Source organism: Carettochelys insculpta, chromosome 5 (genome assembly GCF_033958435.1).
Source record: "Carettochelys insculpta isolate YL-2023 chromosome 5, ASM3395843v1, whole genome shotgun sequence".
Classification (NCBI taxonomy): domain Eukaryota; kingdom Metazoa; phylum Chordata; order Testudines; family Carettochelyidae; genus Carettochelys; species Carettochelys insculpta.
The window spans coordinates 81,334,717-81,356,038 of record NC_134141.1 but is presented as its reverse complement, the minus strand read 5'-3'; the positions used below and the strand labels follow the sequence as shown (position 1 = coordinate 81,356,038).

General features: G+C 38.5%; 1 protein-coding gene across 5 annotated transcripts in view; it reads left to right on the top strand.

The window, feature by feature from the left end:
* The window catches only part of ATG10 (autophagy related 10), a 185,395-nt gene that overhangs the window by 135,995 nt on the left and 28,078 nt on the right, over nucleotides 1–21,322 (top strand). For all 5 annotated transcript variants that reach the window (XM_074995375.1, XM_074995374.1, XM_074995377.1 and 2 more), the window contains 2 exons: nucleotides 1,810–1,936; nucleotides 10,055–10,152. In XM_074995375.1, the coding sequence (XP_074851476.1) occupies nucleotides 1,810–1,936; nucleotides 10,055–10,152 (225 nt within the window). The remainder of the gene's footprint in view (nucleotides 1–1,809; nucleotides 1,937–10,054; nucleotides 10,153–21,322) is intronic.

Sequence of the window (21,322 nt, the reverse complement as noted above, 5' to 3'; positions counted from 1 at the left end):
GTAATCGTCCTATGTGTTGTAAGAACTTGAGGCTTAAAGAATGCTGTTTTTTTCATTGTTCCCTTTCAATCTTTAGCATTTTGCTTGGGCAAAGAACTACATGTTCACAATAGGTTGATATTAGTACACCAACAAAGCCCAGATTTCTGTATGTACACCTACAGTTACTGTGCAAAATCAAGGTTTTTATGGCTCAACAAGTGCACGTGCATTTTGTGGACATGTTACTATTGTGTGCCTGGAAAACTTGTTTCAGTACCTCTAATTAGCTTGTTTAATAAGATTAAAAAGTTAGTGGCTTAATTTTCAGAGTGATAAACTTTTGCAAATGGTTGTAAAATCAGTAAGAACTTGGATGCTCAGCACCTTTTGAAAATTATGTCTTATGTTTATAAGTTAGTAAAAGAAAGCAATATAATGAAGCTTGTAATTGGGAGCTTCTAGGAATGTATTGGAATGTTTCTGCTTATAAACAAGCAGAAGAGTTTTCTGCATAGTCTAATCTACACTTAAAGCTGAATTTAACGGCATATAGTAAGAGGAGGAAAACATTCTCAGCTTCAGAAGTATTACTAACCAATACAACTTCTTGCAAAAAAGCTCTTATTTAAAATGGAACTTGGAATTTTCTTCATAAAACAAATGATCCTTTTGAAAGTAAGAACATAAAAGCAGCCATACTGGGTCAGACTAAAGGTCCATCTAGCCCAGTGTCCTGTCTTTTGACAATGGTGAATTCGAGGTGCTTCAGAGGAAATGAACAGAATGGGCAATTATCAAGTGATCAATCCCATGTTGTCCGTTTCCTGCTTCTGGCAAAAGAGAGACTAGGGACATAAGGCCTGCTTATCCTGGCTAATGACCATTGGTGGGCTTACCCTCCATGAATTTATCTACTTCTTTTTTTAACCCTGTTATAGTCTTGGCCTTCACAACATTGTCTGGCAGTGAGTTTCACAGGTTGACTGTGCATTCTGTGAAGAAATATATCCTTTTGTTTGTTTTAAACCTTTTGATTCTTTAGGGATCTATTACAACTTCACCTTCCGATGTTAGGACATTCTTCAACAGTAATAGGGGGAAGAGCAGCTGAAGGGAGCAGCTGCTGTAGCCAGAAATATTGATACAAGTATTTTACAGTTTGAACTTCTTTAGTCCAACACCCTCGGGACCTGACCAGTGTTAAACCTGAGAATTTGCTGAACCACAGGAGGTCAATATTGTCTAGCAGCATTACTGACACTTCCACTGCTTACTGATCTCTTAGATGACATTTACGGTCAAATTAGAGCTAAATAACAGCACATAGTACTGAGAGCCAGGACTGGTGGCTGTAAGCAAACTTTATGAGATTGGGGAAAACTTGGCCACACCCATGATAAAAGCTACCTAAATTATACCAGACTAAGGATGTTGCCAGACCAGACTGCTACACCCAAGAGGTTCAACCTGTAGTGAAGATTTTCCAGAGTTGCTTGTTTGATTCTCTGCTTGACAGAAGCAATCTGGATTAATTAAGGCTACAATCTTTCAAAGACTTATATAAGTGTTTACCTATATGTACAGTCCTCACAGAGTGTGAAGTGAAGCATGTAAGTAAGTCTTTGCAGAATTGGGACATTAGTATTTTTCTTTCTGGCTTTACTGTTTCCTCAGAGCTCAACTAACTGAGTGTTCAGTAAAGGACAATCTCTTTCATTTCTGCTTCTTATATTTATTAAATTAATTACTATAATGGTAACCCTTATTTTCTTCTCACTGTAAGCCCACAATTTATTGAAGTACTGTGTTTAATGTTTGTTGTTTTAGGAAGCCCTGGATGATTCTCAAGTAGCTGGAATCTCTGCAACATCAGAAGTGATTCGCTATGAGTATCATGTCTTGTATTCCAGTAGCTACCAAGTACCTGTGCTTTACTTTAGGGCATGCTTTTTAGGTAAGTCTAGTTATACATTAAGCACACAGTAAAAGAAAAATATGCAGGGTAACATGGAATCATGGAAACACAGATTTTGTACTCAATTGTCAGTATAAAGATCATGTTTAATATAAAAAATATGAGATGGGGTGTTCACTAGTAAATGTTCTGATACTCCAGACACTGAACCTGTGGACCTTGAAGTGGATGATATCATCTCAGCTTGAAGAAGTCTGATCTTTAGACTCCTGGCATCACGCCTACGGTTGATGAAACCTGCTGGCCATTTTTCTTTTTGATTTCTTTAAATGAACACAGAGAACTTAAAGTAACAGCATCAAATTCAGCCATGGACTATGGGGGCACCACTGCAGTGACTTTAGCTGGTTTTTGCCTGCTTATTTCAGAGCTGAATTTGATCCACAATGATTAAGTCATCATTTATATTTAAAGCAGTCTGTATGTTATCTTTCTAGTTTAACAATTTTTAAAAGATACCAACTATGGACCGTAAAATCAGCCTGCACTGAAACGCACAGTTTTAAAACATTGCTTAAAAATGACTGAAATAAATAAAATAGTTTATTTTCTCTCTACTGTTTACATTTTGTCATTCTTTCCTCAGTTGCTACTGTCATTGTGATTTCACTCTCTCTCCTGTCAGGAAAATGGAACATACTACCTCCCTTCAAGGCCACTGCTAGTCACGCTTATTTAATCAACAAACATAGAGTGATCATACTGCAGCACTGTCTGTGCGCCTCTCCTCTTCCAAAGACAATGCACTTGGGGCTGAGGAGTTGGACTCTTGAGGTCATTTCTGTACTTGGCATCCCATGTGGCAGAGTGCGCAGATTTTGTGTTTTGAATGCTCTCTGAATGTTTCCAGTGATATTTTTCTTTGTAATTAAAAAGTCAGTTAAGCTGCTTTGAATGTCTTTGGTAGACTTAATAACTCATGGCCTTACATTGTTTAATTACTTCTTATTTTGCAATGTTAGTATTTTAACAAGCACTTTAGATTTAAAATTGAGGAACAAAATTTCAGACTCACTGATGAAAGGTTTCTAAGAACTGATACTTTGGGGTAAATGTTGAAATTTAGAAGAGGCAATATAATCTCAGTCTCTGTAACCACCAACAGATCACAAATTCTCACACACTTCATGTTGCAAATTTATTCCTAGGACTGTTACAAGCATTTACAAATGTGCAATAATCTGTCATTAAACTTCTTGTGCAGGCAGTAAGATAAAAAAACCTTCTTGCTAGTCAGTAACTTTGGCTGTCTCTAAATTACATAGTAAGTCGGATTAATTTATTTTCATTGCTGAAAAATGTCATCTTCTTGGTTTTAGTTGAATTAACAGTATACCTTCTCTGTGCAAGAGAATGGTGATGCTGCAGGTAGAGGAAACAGTATTTCTATAGTACTGTACTTTCATATAATTAGTATTCACTATAAGCAGTTAATCACCAGAGAAGAGCTCCCAGAGACAAAACAAGTTGTTTAGCTTGTCAGCATCAGGGAATCGGAGGTGTTGAAACATGACTCCTTATAGCTGGAAGTGGATATTACAGAAGCTGGTGGATGAGCTAATGTACATTCTTAGTATTATGTGCCAACAGCTCCCCTTGCAGTACAGAACTGTAATTGTTCCTACAAGTATAATTATGTTTTTAACACACTTGGGAATCTTTCACAGTGGAAAGTTATGTTTTTTTTGAGAATTTCTGGAGTGTCTTTGTGTCCTTATTAACATTTTTCTTCTGGTGTCTGGCTTGAGAGGAGGATACAAATACTGGCATCCAACTTTTTTTTTCCAGGAGCATATTCAATTAGTACTAAATCTCTTGTTTGCGTTTTGGCTCTTGTCTTCATTCTGCACAGTTTTCTAGGTATTGGAAATATTTCCTTTGATATGTATTATCTACTTTCTGCTCAGGTAGTGCTATTCAAAACCCCCAACATGAAGTTTTTCATAATATGCGGATCGCTATTTGTGATAGACGTCTGAACAAGCTTTCTCCTTTGCCTGGCCTAGTCCCCACCTGATGAAAACAAGCCGACACAACATCCTGAGATTTTTACTTTTACATTATGATGATCCTATTCTTGCCCTGATAACCCTTTGCCTTCTTTTCTTCTGACACCCACTATTGTTCAGCTCTTCCATTTGCGGAGTGGGTGGGAGAACCCCCCACACTCCAACATATCAGACAGCATCACTGTGTAAATTTGTTATTACTGCACATAGATTAGGTTGTGGGAGTAATTCTTTCCCACTCTCTCTTTCTCCTACATGGTCCAGAATTCTCCATGCCCATAGCTATAGGATCCCTAGTACTGGAGATAGGGTCTTGTTTTGAGGCCAGTTCATTCTTTTGAAATTTAATTTTTAACTTACAAAAATGTGAATGTAAAATTGGTTTTGACAGACCTAAAATCTTGGTGTCTGAAATATTTTGGAACTTCACTTGTGTTAGGAAGTAAACAGAATCAGGAAGGGTTCTTTTGAAAATGGGGTTTGTTTTTGAAGGAACTGTATCTACACAGATGTTTTTGCTTCAAAGAAAGGCTCTTCTGGAAATGAGATCATGAGATAAGATGCAAATGACGCACACAATATGTAAATCTGTGCCTCATTTGTATTTCCAATCTCGTTCATTTCTATTCCCCCTTCGAAAGAGGAATGTAGTGTGTCTAGATGAAGCCTTAGGGAAAATATCTAGACTTTTTATAGCCTTTGGGGGTCAATGTCCAGGAAAGACCTCTATCCCTTAGTGAGGACAAAGACTTAATCTGCAAATAATAACTAATTGTGATGCCTGATGCCCTTGTTCTTTTAGGTCAATTGCATTAAATGAACAGCATGTATATTATTGGGGGCCAGGAGTGTATGCAACCTCTCCAGGCAGAAGATGTGATGTGAGGCATGGTAGTTCAAAGGACTATATTGAAAATATGCCAGAATGCACATTTTGGACAATAAGGCTACATCTGCAAAACAGCGATCCTTCAAAAGACATTCTTTCTGAAGATATCTTCCAAAAAAACTTCTTTCGAAAGAGCTCATCCACACACAAAAAATGGATCAAAAAATCAGTCCACTCTTTCGATAGAGAGCATCCACACAGCCCCTGCTCTTTTGAAAGAATGGGCCAGGGACTGAAAAATCCGACACCATGAGGATTGTTCTTTTAATAAAAGCTCTCCCAGGGCATCTACCCATGATTTTTTCCTAAGAATCTTTCAGAAAAAGGCACTCTTCTTCATCTGGTAGAGGAAGAGGGCTAACAGAAAAAGTGCTGCATTCTTCCAATTGAATATCAAAAGAATGCATTTTGTGTGTTGACACTCCATGGGATTTTTCAAAAGAGCCCTGGCTTTTTTGAAAAAAAACTTCACTAATGTAGACATAGCCTGATTATGAAGTAAATTTCCTAAGGAGCCCAGGGAGAAGTTAATGACAATTCCCCTCTTCCAATTATGCAGAAATTCAAGTCTTCCTAAAATATGTTCTGGAGGAGGTCTTTGCTGATTTCGTGATCCTGAAGAGAGGAGATTAAAGGCCCAAGCCTTTGAAATGGGTAACCTGCCTAGTCTTGGTTCTGGTTCTGAATCTGAGGCACTTATGACCTTCTGTACATGAGAAGAATACAATTGTGGTTTGAAAGACTGACATCTAATAGAATCCCAGGTTGGCATCAAGGGCTACGTCTGGACAGCAGGCGCTATTTCAGGATTCAGTGGTATCTTGAAATAGCTGCCCATGTCTGTGCAGTGTGCCCATTGTCTCAAAACAGTTCTTGAGATAATGGGCATGCTGTTGCAGCATCCCTTTACACCTCATTGCATGAGGAGTACAGGGATGCCTTGAAATAGGACTTTATTTCAGCATGTGGCACTGTGGCATAGCACAAATTGTGTAGCTTATTTCGAGCTTACGGTGCCATATAGACATAGCCAGGGTGACCTAGGGTAAGCTTTTCAGAGTTCATATAGGTTCTTCTATTATTTTTATTACATTTTTGGTAACACTTTCAGCTTTAGAATAAACATGCTTACTTATAAAAAGATGTATGGTGACCTATGTCTGCTGGCATTTATGTTGTTCTCAGCCTTTGGAGAGAAAGCAAAGTGCAGATCCTGGCCTGTTCAAGCAGCCTGTTTTGCTGAGAGTATCACAGAATAAGTCAGGGAGCTTCACAGCCTTAAACATGTTAGTCAGGAGGGAGATAGACACAAGTCTCCATCCAAGAGAGGGGAAAGCTGGGAGCAAGAAGCCTGAACGTAGGTTCCTTGAAGGGACCAGGGAGGATTATAATTACCTTGAAATTATGACAGGAATGTAATAGAGATTGCACTCTAACTTTCTTCGTGGCTTTAGAAACTTAAAGTTCCTATCATAAGCAAGCTTAGAATTCTAGGTTTGTAACAGACATCGAGAGGTCTTCAAGTCCAGCCTCTAGCAATCAAGGCAGGACTAAGGCTATATCTGCACTAGACATAGTAGTCAACTTCTGATATGCAATTTTAGCTGTGTCAAATGCGTAGCTAAAATCGACTTATCAGTGGTAGACTGCTAGCGCTGTCCTCATGGAAGAATGTCAAAAGAAACATTTTTCCCATTGACCTTCCTTAATCCTCACTGCTCATGAGGAGTTCCAGGGTTAACATTGACTTCAGAAAGCGCCAGTTCATGCCTGTGCAGAACAAAACCCTGGAGGATCAACCCTGAGTGGGTCAGTCTTTCGTGGCAGTATAGATGTGGGCTAGTATTATCCAGACCATCCCTGACATGAGTTTATTAAACCTGTTCTTAAAAAGATCTGATGATGAAATTTCACAACCTTCCTATGCAATTTATCCCAGTGTTTAACCGCCCTGACAGGAAATGTTTCCCCATGTCCAACTTAAACTGCACTTGCTGAATTTTAAGCTTGGTACTGGCTGTGGGTTTGATATTTAATACTTGGGGCACAGAATACCAGTCAGTGTCATAAACCTCCAGAGACAATGCACATCAGTTCTGAGAACAGGGCCTAGTTCTCAGTGTTTTTGGAGACAGCTTAACTATGATGCTCCTGGTGCCGCATGGTGGGGGGGGTAGGATATCATACTAAGCCTAACAAGAAAATAAAACTGCAATTAGAAGTGTAATAAACTAAAATCCTTAATTAATTGAACTGCAAGAAACAAATACATGATAGAAACTTGGGGTACCCCAGTAGAGCTCTTGTGAATGGAGCCAAGCTTTTTAGACCTTCAGCGACCTTTCTGTAGAAGGAAAGAAGCTGTAGCAGTTGGAACTGCACAGCCCCTATACAGACCCTATATAGTCTTGGTTCCAAGTGTGCTGTGCGAAGAAGGGGTTTCCTGAATTTTCCTGAATCTTAGTGGTATTGAGGTGCATAATCCATTTTATGGAAGAGAAATTCTCAGAGAAATTTGATTATGCCTGTTTCATAGAGAGGTGGAACGTGGAGGTGTGAAGGTCAAATTAATAAGACATCCATCCTAAGAAAAGCTTGGTGCCTATTGCTGCTGCTTGTGTCTATCTAGATTCACATACTTGGTCTGGTAAATTGATTTGTCCAAGGCTGTATACTGTCATGAATTAGTTACAGTTACAAGAGTAGTATTCAGATGTTCTTCACTCCCACCTCTTTCTTCATTCTTCTTTCAGATGTTACCAAAAATTCAAATATTTCCTGGCTGGGTATTTCCCGAGAAAACTTTCTAATCTTACTTTGAGTAGGTGACAGAATCTGTATTCAGAGTCTCCACTATTGCAGATGTGTTGGTTAGTGTTTCTTTAGCAGTAATCCTCATGTGCTCTATGTTCTGAAGCAAAATCTTGGCAAAATATTGAGGAGTCCTGTTGCACCTTAAAGACTAACAGATTCATTTGGATATAAGTTTTCGTGGGTAAACCTTCATTGGGGTGGGCGCTTGTAGGGAAAACAATAGCTAACTGCAGCTGTACCAACTTCATCAGTTCCCAGATAAGCTACATTAAAAAGGAAGTAAAGTGAGGAGGACTTTTGAGTAATATAATTGTTACAAAACAATGCAGGAAATTGAGTTGAGATTTGAATGAAAATCTGAATTGAAATCTCAGAGTTGAGATTTAATGAAAATCAAATACATATTAAGGTACAGAAATGACAGGTTGTGCATTAAAATAGCCTGCACATTATCCTGTAGAGCAGTTATGAAACAACCATACATGTTTATGATTAACGTATCTTTGGCTGTGTCTACACTAGCCCAAAACATCAAAATGGCCGTGCAAATGGCCATTTCGAAGTTTACTAATGAAGTGCTGAAATACATATTCAGTGCCTCATTAGCATGCTAGCAGCCGCAGCACTTTGAAATTGATGCAGCTCGCAGCTGTGCGGCTTGTCCACACAGGGATCCTTTTCGATAGGACCCCGGCAACTTCGAAATCCCATAGGAATAAGGGGATTTTGAAGTTGCTGGGGTCCTTTTGAAAAGGAGCCCTGTCTGGATGAGCTGTGTGGCTGCGAGCTGCATCAATTTTCAAGTGCCACAGCTGCCAGCATTCTCATGAGGTGCCGAATATGTATTTCAGTGCTTCATTAGCAAACTCCGAAATGGCCATTTGCATGGCCATTTTGAAGTTTTGGGCCAGTGTAGACATAACTTTAATGTTTATTGTCCCAGAATAAACTTAGTGCCATGGGTAGTTTTTGAAAACAAATATTTAGAATTCATGGTAATTTTTTTACATTATTCTTCATTACTGAAAATTTTCTTTCTGCATGTTTACCATCTCCTTTTAACCGTAGGATTGAGGCCAGAGGCTTCCCTCGGTTAAGATGATCTTTTTGAACATAGCTGCTGGCATCCATTATTCCTAGTGATAATTCAGACAAAATGTGGAAGGCAATGAAGTAGAATGTTATTCTTTACTCTCTGCTAAAGGAGAAACTTTTAGTTAGGTAGAATAATGACCAAGTCTGATTATTAATTCTAAAAAATATTCTTCAGATGTTGTCTATAGAAAAGATTTCAGTGTGTTGATGACATGGGAATCTTGAAGAGTCTGGTTTTTCATCACTGAGCTCTTTTGAGTTTAATCATATCAAACATCAACTGTGGAAAAAAAGAAATATTTTAAAATTAATATTAATTGCAATAATTTGTAATTTCTCAGAAAATTCATCATAATTCAAAGAATGTCTCTAATTTTGGGGAAGAATATGCTTTATTCTTATACATTCAGGCTGTGTCTGGATACTGTTAGCTCGCTGAATGCGTAGTTTGTCACTTGTTTTGATGCTACTGGAGTATGATGCTTATGTCAAGGCAGAACTTACTGCCATTTTCTAAATGTGTGCAGAAAATAAGATAAAACAGAGGCTGTAGGTAGCAGGTTTTTAACTTGTATCTAAACATGACATTCAAATGTTAATTTGATGAATAAATCTTGTTCATTTTACAGACACGAAAATCTCAATAGATTAGCTCTATTTATCACACGATAATGGTTTTCTGACACTGAATAAATGCCAGGATGAAGTTACTTATTGGAAATAGATCAAAATATTCTATTGCTATTTGTGAAAAACAAATATCAAGACAAAACTGACATGCTTACTTTTAAAGTGATTGACACTAATTGCCTATAATAATTCTATTTTAACTCCATAGGTAATATTCAGGGCATAACAGTAAATACTTTATGAATACAATGGGGCAAAATGTGTGAACCTTTTGGCTATAGAATTTGTTTCTCCTTCATGATTTGTTTTTGTGAAATATTTGATATTTTGCACTTATATCATTGGTCCAAGGAGCTCAGCTTTACCAATATAAGTTAGTGTCACAACTTCCTTGCAGTGTGATAGCTAATTATTTTGTCCATTTTACGTGTAGGAAAATTGAGTAACAGAGTGTTTAAGGCAGTTTTAATTGCATATACAGATCAAGATTTGAGCTGTGCTACTGAGGAACTACTGGCATAGAATTGGACCAGTTTATATTTTTTCTGTTGTCCTCTCTGTTTTGATCTTCAGATGATCTGTATTTTTCAGGTTTATATGAAACATTTTATATATTTACTATAGGATCACAGTGAGAGTATCATGTGTGTCTTTTTACAGATGGAAGACCTTTAACTCTGGATGAAATTTGGGAAGGCGTTCATGAATGCTACCGGACTCGTCTACTTGAGGGGCCTTGGGACACCATTACACAGCAGGTTAGATATGACTCTTTTTTTAAACTATGGAATTCGTTTACCAAGAGAATAGCATTAGATTCACCTATTAGCATTAGATTCACCTATTAAAACAGAAGAGGCTTCATGTCTATTGTGCAGTGATTCACAGGTTGTCTGCTAATTACATTCTCAAGAAGACTGAAGTGTAACTTTCAGTTTAAGATAAAATTGAGGGACAAAGTTATTTTGTCAGTCAAATAATTTGTTGTTGTTGACTAATGTTTTTAAAAGTTGGTATTATGATGTCAGTGTTATAAAAGAAAAAGTAAAATACTTAAATAATAAATACTTCATAAAAATACTATATAAAATATTTTTTACTATCCTGTTTTAAAGGTGATCAAACCACCTATATTTAAAATGGCTTTAAAAGTCACAAGAATTGGCATTGTTATTCCACTACAATTGTGGTATTTTCTCAAGATCCCAATAATTGCTCTCTTGAAATGGTTTAGATCCTGCAGGACAAAGATGAGATTTGTGGTAAAGACTCAGGAGGTCTTGGCTCAGTTTCTGGTTTTGCAGCCTGTGTGACCTTGGATGTGGTATTAAGTATCTGTATTATTGTAGAAACACCATATCTCAGTTCCCCACCTCCACCTCAGCTTTTTGTCTGTTTGGTCTATTAAAGTGTAAGCTTCTCCAGGCAAGGACTCTCTCTTACTCTGTATTTGTACAGTGGCTAGCTCAGTGAGGCGCCGCTCTCAGCTGGGGCCTCTAGATGCTATCGTAATACAACAGGCAATAATGAATCACATTCATAAAAGATGGTCAGTCGTGGGAATTGGAGCTGTGTTCCTATTTGCACAATCACAGACTATCTTTATTCTTTGTATTATAGACCCCAACCATGACTGTATGTATTCAGTTCGTTCTGCACTTCTAGGCAGTGCCTGTGAGTTTGCAGAACACAACTGCTGTCAATAGGTAGCTGTAGTCAATGCATTACTTAGTCTGACTTGTCTACTGCAGAGTGAAGATGAGCAAATCAGTATCTAATGAAATGATGAAATCTTACAGAGGCAGATAAACTGGGTTTCTGTAATGGATATCATGGTTCAAATTGTAAATTTTCATTTAAGCCTGGATAGTGACTAGTTCTGTGTTGGGCGAGAACAATTAGCCTTCCCTTCAATCATGCTTATTTGAGAGAGCTGGATAAACCTAAGTTCTTGCATTCCCAGCGAACAAGGACCTGAAACTCTAGTTCCACCAACAGTGCTAGAAACACCTTAGGGCTAGGGCTGGAACAGACCCTAACAGCCTCTGTACTTTCCAACAGAGCCATCCTGGCGCGTAGAATGAGTGCATGCTATAACCTGTAAAAACGTGTAGCAGAAGTCTCTGCTGTATGCACTCCATAAGCAGAATGCCTTTGTAAGATGCTGCACCTCTGCACCTCCCTTTTCCGTGGGTTCTGTCTTTAAAGCCACAAATCAAACTCCTTTTTGAAAAGCACTGTGTGTGCCACACCTATGGCTATATAGGAGGAGTAAGTAGTAATACAGTGTTTCTGAGAATAGAATTGGAGGAGTAGGCTTGTTAGTGTGTATCTGCAAAAACAACAAGCAGTCCTGTGGTACCTTGAAGACTAACAGTTTATTTGTCCATAAGTTTCATGGGTGAAAACCACTTTGTCTGATGAACTGTTTTTTACTCATGGAAGCTTATGCCAAAATAAATCTGTTAGGGCAGGTCTACACTAGACCTTTTAACTTTAATCATAGATATGCAATTCCAGCTATGGCAACTGTGTAGCTGGGATCGACATATCTACAATTGGCTTATGTGGCCATCCTCACTGAGGGAGGTTGCTTGTTTAAAACTGGAATAATGGAAGCCAAAAGCAAAGGTGGACTAAAACTGCCCTTAGATACATAACATCAAACGTTGTGCATGAGACACTCACATACAAGCTTGTGGCAACAAACTTTTGACAGGTAAAATGTGATATGCTCTGAAGCTATTGTCTTTGTGGCATTTCTCCAGGAATAAAAATGTTTATTAAAGCTAATGTTTGAAATCAAAATTCACATTAACATAAAGGATCTGTACGTCTGGTGTCATTCTGAGATTATCGAAAATTACGTCTTGTTTAGAATGTCACAAGATGTATGGCACAATAACCAGCATTGACCCATATTTAGGTGTGTGAGTTTTTAGGTAATAGGGAATATGTTTTTGGGTATATCATGGAACGTGTTGCAGTAGAGCAGATATTTAAATGGGTGGGAATTGTCCCTCAGTCCATGATAACTTAGTCCAGAGTCAAGAGTCAATTTAAGCATCGGGAAAACCATTTTGCAAAACAGATGGGTATAGCAGCAAAATATTAATTTAAAATAATACTAAGGTGATTTCCTATTAAATATTGAATTTATAGAAGAATTTAATTCTCTTTAGGGAGTAATAGACTATAGGCCGTAGGGTGGTGGCTCGAGGCAATTCAGACATCAGTGCAATGCAGGGGTCACTGGCAACTAAGTGACTAAGGCCCACCAATTAATTTGGATACATATTTCAATGGTTTAATACTTCTATTAATTTTCTGTGCAGTATGTTCTCCCAAAGGCCAGTTTTGCCACTGGTTTAGTGGAGTTCAGTTTAATGTATTCAATTCCTTTGAATTCAGTGCGGTTGCCCCATTTCACAGCTGTAGTGAAATTGGTCCAAAGTCTCCAACACCACCCTCATTGGGAAATGGGGTGCTGATCCTGATGAGTCCTCCTTTCTGTGTATGAATGAGAGCCCCAGGAAGAACAGATTCCTTTGGGTGGAGCTGTTAAATTTAGATTAATCCAGAGAGAAGCTGAGTGTTGAGAGCTCATTCATGCACGATCCAACATCCTTTGGTCTGACTGAAGAATAACTGTGAGGCAGCAGGGAAGCAGGGTGTGTTTGTTGGGGGAGAGAGAGGCTTCCTTAGAGCTGAGTCACATGGAAGGGAAGAAACCAGTGCAGTTAGTGGTGTTGCCAACAATATAATATATTTTTAGTGCCAGCTACCACTTATGTAACAAACACATTTCCCCCTTTTAAAATTGGGAGGTAGGTATGCCACATTAAATATAAACACTCTCTTGAATAAGACTATTCACAAAGGAATTACAGGAGTCAGTAAACATACTAAGCAATTGCTTTTCAGTCTCGCACCAAAAGAGGAGCTAGGGCTACACTAAAGTGTTTTTTTTTTAATTTTTTGAGTTGAACCAGCATGCACTTGTGTGTTTGTAGGCTGATGCACTTGATCACATGAGATATATTTAACAAGTTAGGCACACAAGTCACTAGGCTGATGTCACTGGCTACTTTATCAAATAAAGCTCAAAACTCTCAATATAATGTGAACAGCAATCAGAAAAAGTTCATGGCCCTCAGATAAGGCAGATAAAATTCTATAAACCATCCACTATTACAGTGTGAGCAAAATTTGAGCAAAGCACAGTGCCATAGGGTTTACAATGCCATTTGAGCTCAAAATAAGGCCAATTTTGAAATTTCTGGATGCAGTAGTTGGTATACTACCAGTAGTAGAAAGTCATACCATGCATCATTTGTTTTACGTATTTAGGATTCAACTCCATCTTAACACACTGGGAGCTTGTATTCTGTGAGTGTTACAATATCTTGCTGCTGTGCTTTGCGCATATGTAATACTGTGTCACTGATTTACAAACTGTTTGATTAAATGCAGCCATATATCTGAAACCAACACCTGAGATATGAATCAAGCCTTTAAAACTATAACTGTAAATGTAATTACAAGAACGTTGGAACATAGGGTTAAGGTAACATTTCAACTAATTTCAGTTACTTTAGATTTATTATGGGAAGTCATGTTCACTTGCTGAGGAATTACCTTGAAATATTTTTATTGACTAGCCTGTTTTTTATTGCAATAGACAGAAGTCAACTAGTTAATTTTTCGTAAATAAATTAGCTTGATAAGTTGCATAGTGATAGTTGATAAACTGTGATGATTTAATTGCACTTCCTCTCATAATAATTGTAAAATCTGCAAGCTGAAGTTCTGATGATTGGCTTTCTTCCGAACTAAATCTCCCTGGAATTTTCAGTCATCCCTTTTCTACATCATGAGATAAGTTGCTTTAACTGCTCCCATTTTAAATAATACAAATCAATTATAAACACACAGCTGTTTAACGAAACTTCTAAATGTTGCTACAGGTCTCTGTGGGTATTTCCTGATGGCTTATAATGACATCAATTTAGCACACCTGGTAAGATCTGTGTAAATTGGAAGTGACTTAATGTGGCAATGACAAGAAAATTAAGTAGTATTTATGGATTACTGAAGCTTTTTCAGAACTGTTGCCAATTCTAATTTTGGCTTCTGTTAAAATCAGTAATGGCGGTGCAGGTGCCACATGATTATGTCCTAAAAAGTTTAGTGTTAATTTGTTTTTATAGATATCTTATATTAATATTTCCATCCAATTCTTATATTTCAGGAGATAATCCCTTCTCATCTTTATTAGGATTAGTAGATGCTAGAAATCCATTCCTTCCTGTAAGATCAGAATCCCCAAACATAATTCCATTGTAATTTATCTTGAGCGATAAGCAAACAGAGCTTTCCTCAACTCTTTTTCAACTGAATTCTCTTTCTGAGCTTCAGTCACAACAGAATCCCAGTCCTGCTTTCTGATGTGTAACTATCCTTTACCAGGTTCCAGCCTTATCCTTTAGAATCCTAAATCTGCAGATTTTCATTCCATCACAAAGGAATACGTCGCTGTCCTGCATTTTGCTTCTTTCTAGCTTTACTGTATTTTAAAATGAATTGTTAAGTCAGATAGCTATATTCCCAGTTTGTGAGGTAACATGGGATTAATACTATGTCAGTTTTATTTAATATCTTTATTGATAAAGTGGTAGAGCATGAACAGTATGCCTGTGACGTTGATGGATATGCTAACTTCGGAGGAGTTGTAAATATAGTGAGGACAGAGAAATAATACAGGGAAGTTTTGAAGAGATTAGAGATGTTTGCATAAGGTAACAAAATGAGAATCAACCTGAAAAAAATGCAAGCTAATACAACTGGGGAAAATAGTCTGAAAAACATTTTCAGTGGAAGCAGAAACCTAAAAAGCAGTGATAAAGAGACCATAGTGGTGATAGATGGCTGCAAAAGACACATCCGTTTGACAGTGTGGTATTCTTCTGACTAATCATGAGATTTAAAAAAATATTATTAATTACAGTTTTAATCACACTGTTAATAGAATACCATTTGTTTAAATATTTTGATTATTTTCTATATTTTCAAGTATATAGATTGCAGGTATGACATAGAATACAAATACAGAAATATTGTTACAAATATTTGCACTATAAACATAAGATAATAGTATTTTTCAGTTTACCTCATACAAGTATTATAGTTCAGTCTCTTTATCGTTGAAGTGCATTTTACAAATGTAGAATTATTTTTTTACCTAATTTTACTCAAGTGTAAACATTATAAAACCTGAGACCTGGCAGGTCCATTCAGTCCTACTTCTTGTTCAGCCAATCTCTAAGACATTGTAGCCAGACATGAACCCCCCATTTGGCCTTTTTTTCTTCTCCCCCCCCCCCCCCACTGGGAGAGACAGAGAGAGAAGCAAGCAAGGGAGACAGGCAGCCTTTGATGTCCTGGGAACGCAGGTGTGCTGTCTCGCCCAGCCTCTCTACTATACACAAAAACCAGACAGTGAATGGGCTAGCTAATGGCCGCCCTTCTGGCTGATCTTGGTGATTGACACGCCTGATCACTTCCCCAGGAAGAACGGGGAACCTCCGCCCATCACCTCCAAAGGTGCCCAATTGTCCACAATTCACAGGTGCAAATTAAGGCTTGCACCTTCCCTGGAAACCTGGGGTTCAAACACATTCCTCCCGATTGGCCACTTGAGATCAGGAAGAAGCCTACGTGACAAAAGGGGTATAAGAGGGGTTTGGCAGCCTACCCCCCCTTTGAGTTTCAATCACCTACACCTGCTGGCCAGGTCTGGAATTAACTCCCGAGACTGGGGATGCCTGGTTCGTATCTACTTCTTCCCAAGGGATTGAGAGAGAGATTCTGGGTCACACCGGATCTAGGAGGCAGGGGTAAGAATTACACCTGTATTACACTTCTTTCCTATAGGAATTGAGGGAAAGACTCTGGTTCCACCAGGTCTAAGAGGCAGGGGGTGAAAATCACACCTGCAACTTGCCTTTCTTGTGTACACATTAATTGTATTAGTTTAAGCTAGCTAGTTTGTCTAAAACTTTTCTTAAGTTAAATTGTGTTGTTTCCCCTTTAAAAACCAGAAGTACTAACTTGTACTTTAATCATTTGTCTTAGTTAAATTGTTTCTATCTTTGTATAAATAAAAAGTAACTGTTAAAGCCTCTCTAAGTGTAATTTTCCTCTTGCTGCTGTACCCGAACTAAACACAAACCAAAGAACCCAGCCTGCCCTGGCTGCTTAGCATAGCTGCTGGTGCGGCATCACCCCCTTTGCCCCACCGGACCTTTAGCTGGCACCAGGGCATCGGCTCACAGACATACAAGTTTGTTTACATTGTCAGGATATAATGTTGCCCGCTTTTTACTTACAATGTCACCAAAACAAGCTTTCACATGGCACTTTTGTAGCTGGGGTTGGGAGGTATAAGATATGATAAACATTCAAGTGGGCCTTCATGTTTCGGCCACCATTCCAGAGGGCATGCTTCTGTGCTGATGATGCTTATAAAATTGTGTTAATTAAATTTATTTAGTTTTTTAGAGCACTTATGTAACAAAAAAAAATCTACAGTTGTAAGTTATACTTTTGCAATAGAAATTACACTACAGTGATTATGACTTGACTTAAACCCTTGTACTCCAAGCGCCACATAGATCATCTATAGGTTTCCCATACTTCATTCTGTCTTTGGACAAAACTTCTAGTTGGCTCCAGTCGTACCCCAGTTGTTGTCCTTCAGTCTCAGTAGATCTTCACATTGTCTGAGGTCTTCCTCTTTTTGCATTGTCCTTGTAGGTTCCATCTGAGAGCCTAATGGACTATGCTAAATGATGATTTTTGAGAGTGTGACCTAGCCATCCCAGATTTCTTTTGTTGATTTGAATGTCAAGTGGTTCTTGTCCTGCTCAGTTTCAGAGCTTCTCATTTGTGACAAAATCTAGCCATTTGATGTATGAGGTGAATTGAAAAATAGTATTTTTTGTTTATCTTTTTTACCATGCAAATATTTGTAAGACAAATAATACAAAGTGAGCACTGTGCAATTTGTAATTGAAATCAGTATACCAGTACGAGACAAGGAGATCCAATATCATCAAGTATCTTCGTTGCACATCTGGAGAGAGAGATGGACAAGATCAAGGAAGAGGTAGAAGGGGTATCTGTGCATGGGAAAAGAATTAACAACTTGAGGTTCACAGATTATATAGTTATCATTGAGGAAGATGAGGAGAAGCTAGAAAAAACGGTGCAGATGCAGGTATTAAATGAAGAAGGGAAGCGGTACGGACTGATTATGAACATTGATAAAACAAAAGCAATGGTATTTGGAGATAAGGAAATAGGAAGGAAGATCAGTGTGGATGGTATTGAACTAGAAAATGTAGAGAAGTTCACATAACTGGGGAGCAACATAACGTGTGATCTAGAGTGTAAGAAGGAAATAGCAACTAGAATAGCAGAAGCAAGAACGAGTTGGAAGACGATGGAATAAGATCTGGAAAAGCAAAAAAATTAGCTTAAGAATGAAGCTGAGCGTCTGGAAAGCATGCGCATTCAGCAGCATATTGTATGGATGTGAGACATGGGTGATAACGAAAGATTCAAAAAGAAGAATGTTGGCGTTCGAAAGGAGTTGTTATAGAAAGATTGTGAGAATAGGATGGATGCAGAAGGTCACCAATGAGGAATTATATAGAAAGATACAGCCGAAAGAAAACCTGCTGCAGAAGGTTATTAAACGGAAGCTGCAACTATTTGGGTACATTTGCAGAAGAACAACATACGAAAATCAAGACCCTGGTATTTGGCATAATGGATGGGTCGAACAAGAGAGGCAGATCCCACAGAGAATGGATAGATGATATAGTAGATAGGTGCAGAGCTAGTCTGCAGAAACTAAGCCTCTCTGTACTGGACAGGGAAAGATGGAAGGAAATAGTGAGAGAGGCATCAGACACCAACGGGCATAGAAAAACACCAAAAATATTTTTAGTACATTTGATTTGATATCCCATAATTGTTTAACAGCATGATGAAAACTGTGATTAATCACAGGTATTTTTTTAAAATTGAGTTAATTTGTTTTGAGTTAATCGCTTAAGTTAAATGTGATTAATTGACAGCCCTTCCAGAGGCATCACGTCAAACAACACAGATGATACACTTCCTCTTCATATGTCTCTGATGTGACTTCACCTGGGATGTTGTATTAAATTCTAAATACAACATTACCGGAAATATACTGACAAATTGGAGACAGCTCAGAAAATACATGAAGAGAAATTCTGAGGAAGAAGAGCAGGAGAAACAAAGATATAGAAAATCAACAGATACAGAGAAAGATAGTCTGAGAAGGAATTTAAATGGCAGAAATCTCAGTGGTTATAAAGCAGCTTGCATTTTAACTACTGAATGATGCATAATGCAGCAAACCAGGCGCTTAATAATCAATAATATTTAAAAGTTTAGTTTTATAAAGACCACATGCTACCCTTTATCTTTGTGGAAACCTACCATTAGCTGGAGGTTGTGGATTGAGGGTGGTGCAACAAATTAACAAAGTCTTTCTTTATTTTGAACATAACTTTATGGAATTAAAATAAGCATTATTGAATTAAGTTAAACTTTATTGAATTAGGCTTATACTATTAGGGTTTAATGATTTAAAATTGCAGTTGTGCATACATAATTGTAGAATTGTATGGAACTCATATAGGTTGGAGGGGATGCTACTATAATTCTTCCAGTTATTAACCCTTACTAAAATTTGCATTTACTAGTTCAGACTAGATTCCCAAGAAACCAACAATTTTTTAGAAAATAAATAGTTTAACTTTAAGCAGGCCCATGGTTGTCTTCCTAATCCAGCAAAAGAAAAGGATCCACAGAAAACCTCAGTGCTTACAGAAGGACTGAAAAACTTGAGCTAACTGAGGCTACATCTACACTACAAGATAAAATCAATTTTCTTAGCATCGATTTATTAATGCTGGGTTTTATCAATTTGATTTTGAGCATCCTCACGTTCCCAGTGCTCTGCACAAAATTGACTTGTTGCTGCCACACACAAGTAGCTTAAATCGAGTGCTGCAGTAGTGTATAGTGGGAACCTATCTCACAGTTCCCTGAACTCTGTAGCATTCTGGCTGTTCTCCCTGGTGCAGCATGGGAAAAAAATTCCTCGCAAGTAGATGTGGGTATCTGACACCATCTTCATACATTTTATTCCCCTCTTTCTCCTGCAGCGTTAAACAAACGTCCCTTTTTCCAGACGGAGTCTGGCTTGTCTTTATAAGATATGTGCTTTTTATAATTGGGGGAGGGGACATGAGAAGAGGGGTTGTAAAGCGCTTAGGAATGGTTAGAAAAAGATATGGGTTTCCCAACAGACAGGTTTTTTGAAAATGGGATGCAAAAGCACTGGATCTTTGCAGGATTGGATCTGGCTTTAGACCTCCTGGCAAAGAAGACCTTCAGAAGAAGAATTTGTTTAAGTAGACGGGGTGCTACACTGAAGTGGCAAAGAATCATTGAAACAGTTACAGCTTGGGGCATCTAAAAGACCACAGACTATAGCCAGCCCCATGTCCTTTGACTAAAGCCCATCCAAAAATTTTCTCTGAGAGGACAGCCACGCTAGTGACAAAGTATTTTCTTCCGTTGATCAAAAATCACGACTGACCTGGGAGACTTCCTCAGCTGGATACAGGAACCTCACTGTGTGCAAGCTGCCTGGTGCCTTGTGCAGTACGTCCTTTTATTGGCTCAGGGTCAAGCCATGTGATGATGCATCTGGGTGCAGGAAAGTTCCGCATTGTGTGGTGCCTCCAGCGGGAGAGAAGGGAAGGGATGTGGTCATCAGGACAAAATGGAAGGGGCTGAAAAGAAGTTTCTTGTCCAAGCACGAGCCCCACCCACGGACAAGCTGACACATGGTGTAGTGGGGGGACAGTGCAGCAAAAAAAGGCAGCTAGCAGGGGTATACACAGAACCACAGACCCCACAGCTGCTCTACTAGCAAACAAAAGGAAAAGATTTTCAGCCTCTCGTGACCCTACAGCTGCTGTCTTCCAGGTGCCCAGTTAAAACTGTCTTCCTGTTACGTAATTCCTCTGCACCTTAGAGCGGTGGAAATGGAAGAAGCCAGAGCGGAGGACTGTGGGGCATTGTGGAGTACATACAGGACATGTCTGGAGGCTAATGAATTCGATTTAAACACATGGTGTTTCCTCACTACCCTTCATTCAGAATTTTAAGTTGGAACTGAACGCTACACCTGTCCGGTTGCTATGATATTATTATATCGATATTAGGTCGATTTTAGTGCACCATAGATGGAGCTAATGGAATTTACAGTGAAGACAGGCACTTGGAAGAATTGGGCTAATTGATTGAAAATTGACATCTCATAGTGTGCACATAGGTGGAAGCTCCACAAAACAGCGTGTTTGTTTTGAGCTGAAGCTGTGATAAAGCTTAAAATCCACAAAGGAACACCTAGTGTGAGGTGTTAAGTGCTCCTGCCAGAGCCCATGTTGGAGTTGAGGCTGGGGGAAGGTACATCTCTGGAAGGCTTAGAGCAGGGGCATACAGACTTTTTCATTGTTTTTAATATCTTCTCTGTAATGCTTTTTACCTTAAAAATAAAGACAGTTTGCAGGAAAAATAGTGAGTGGTATCTATATCTGAGAGTGTTCACACTGTTAAGTTTCTAGGGGAAAAAAAAACAAGCAGGCGTACTTCAGCCTGTCTGCCAGAAATAAGACTATAAAGATAGGGAATATTGTGGTCTGGAAATACCCCCAGAAATAAGTAAAAATGCAGCTTTCCACATGAGAAAAGTAATGGCAGGGAAGCTTGAAAGGGTGGCAGTTGTTGACCTGTCAGAGCCATTGAGGGGAAATACAG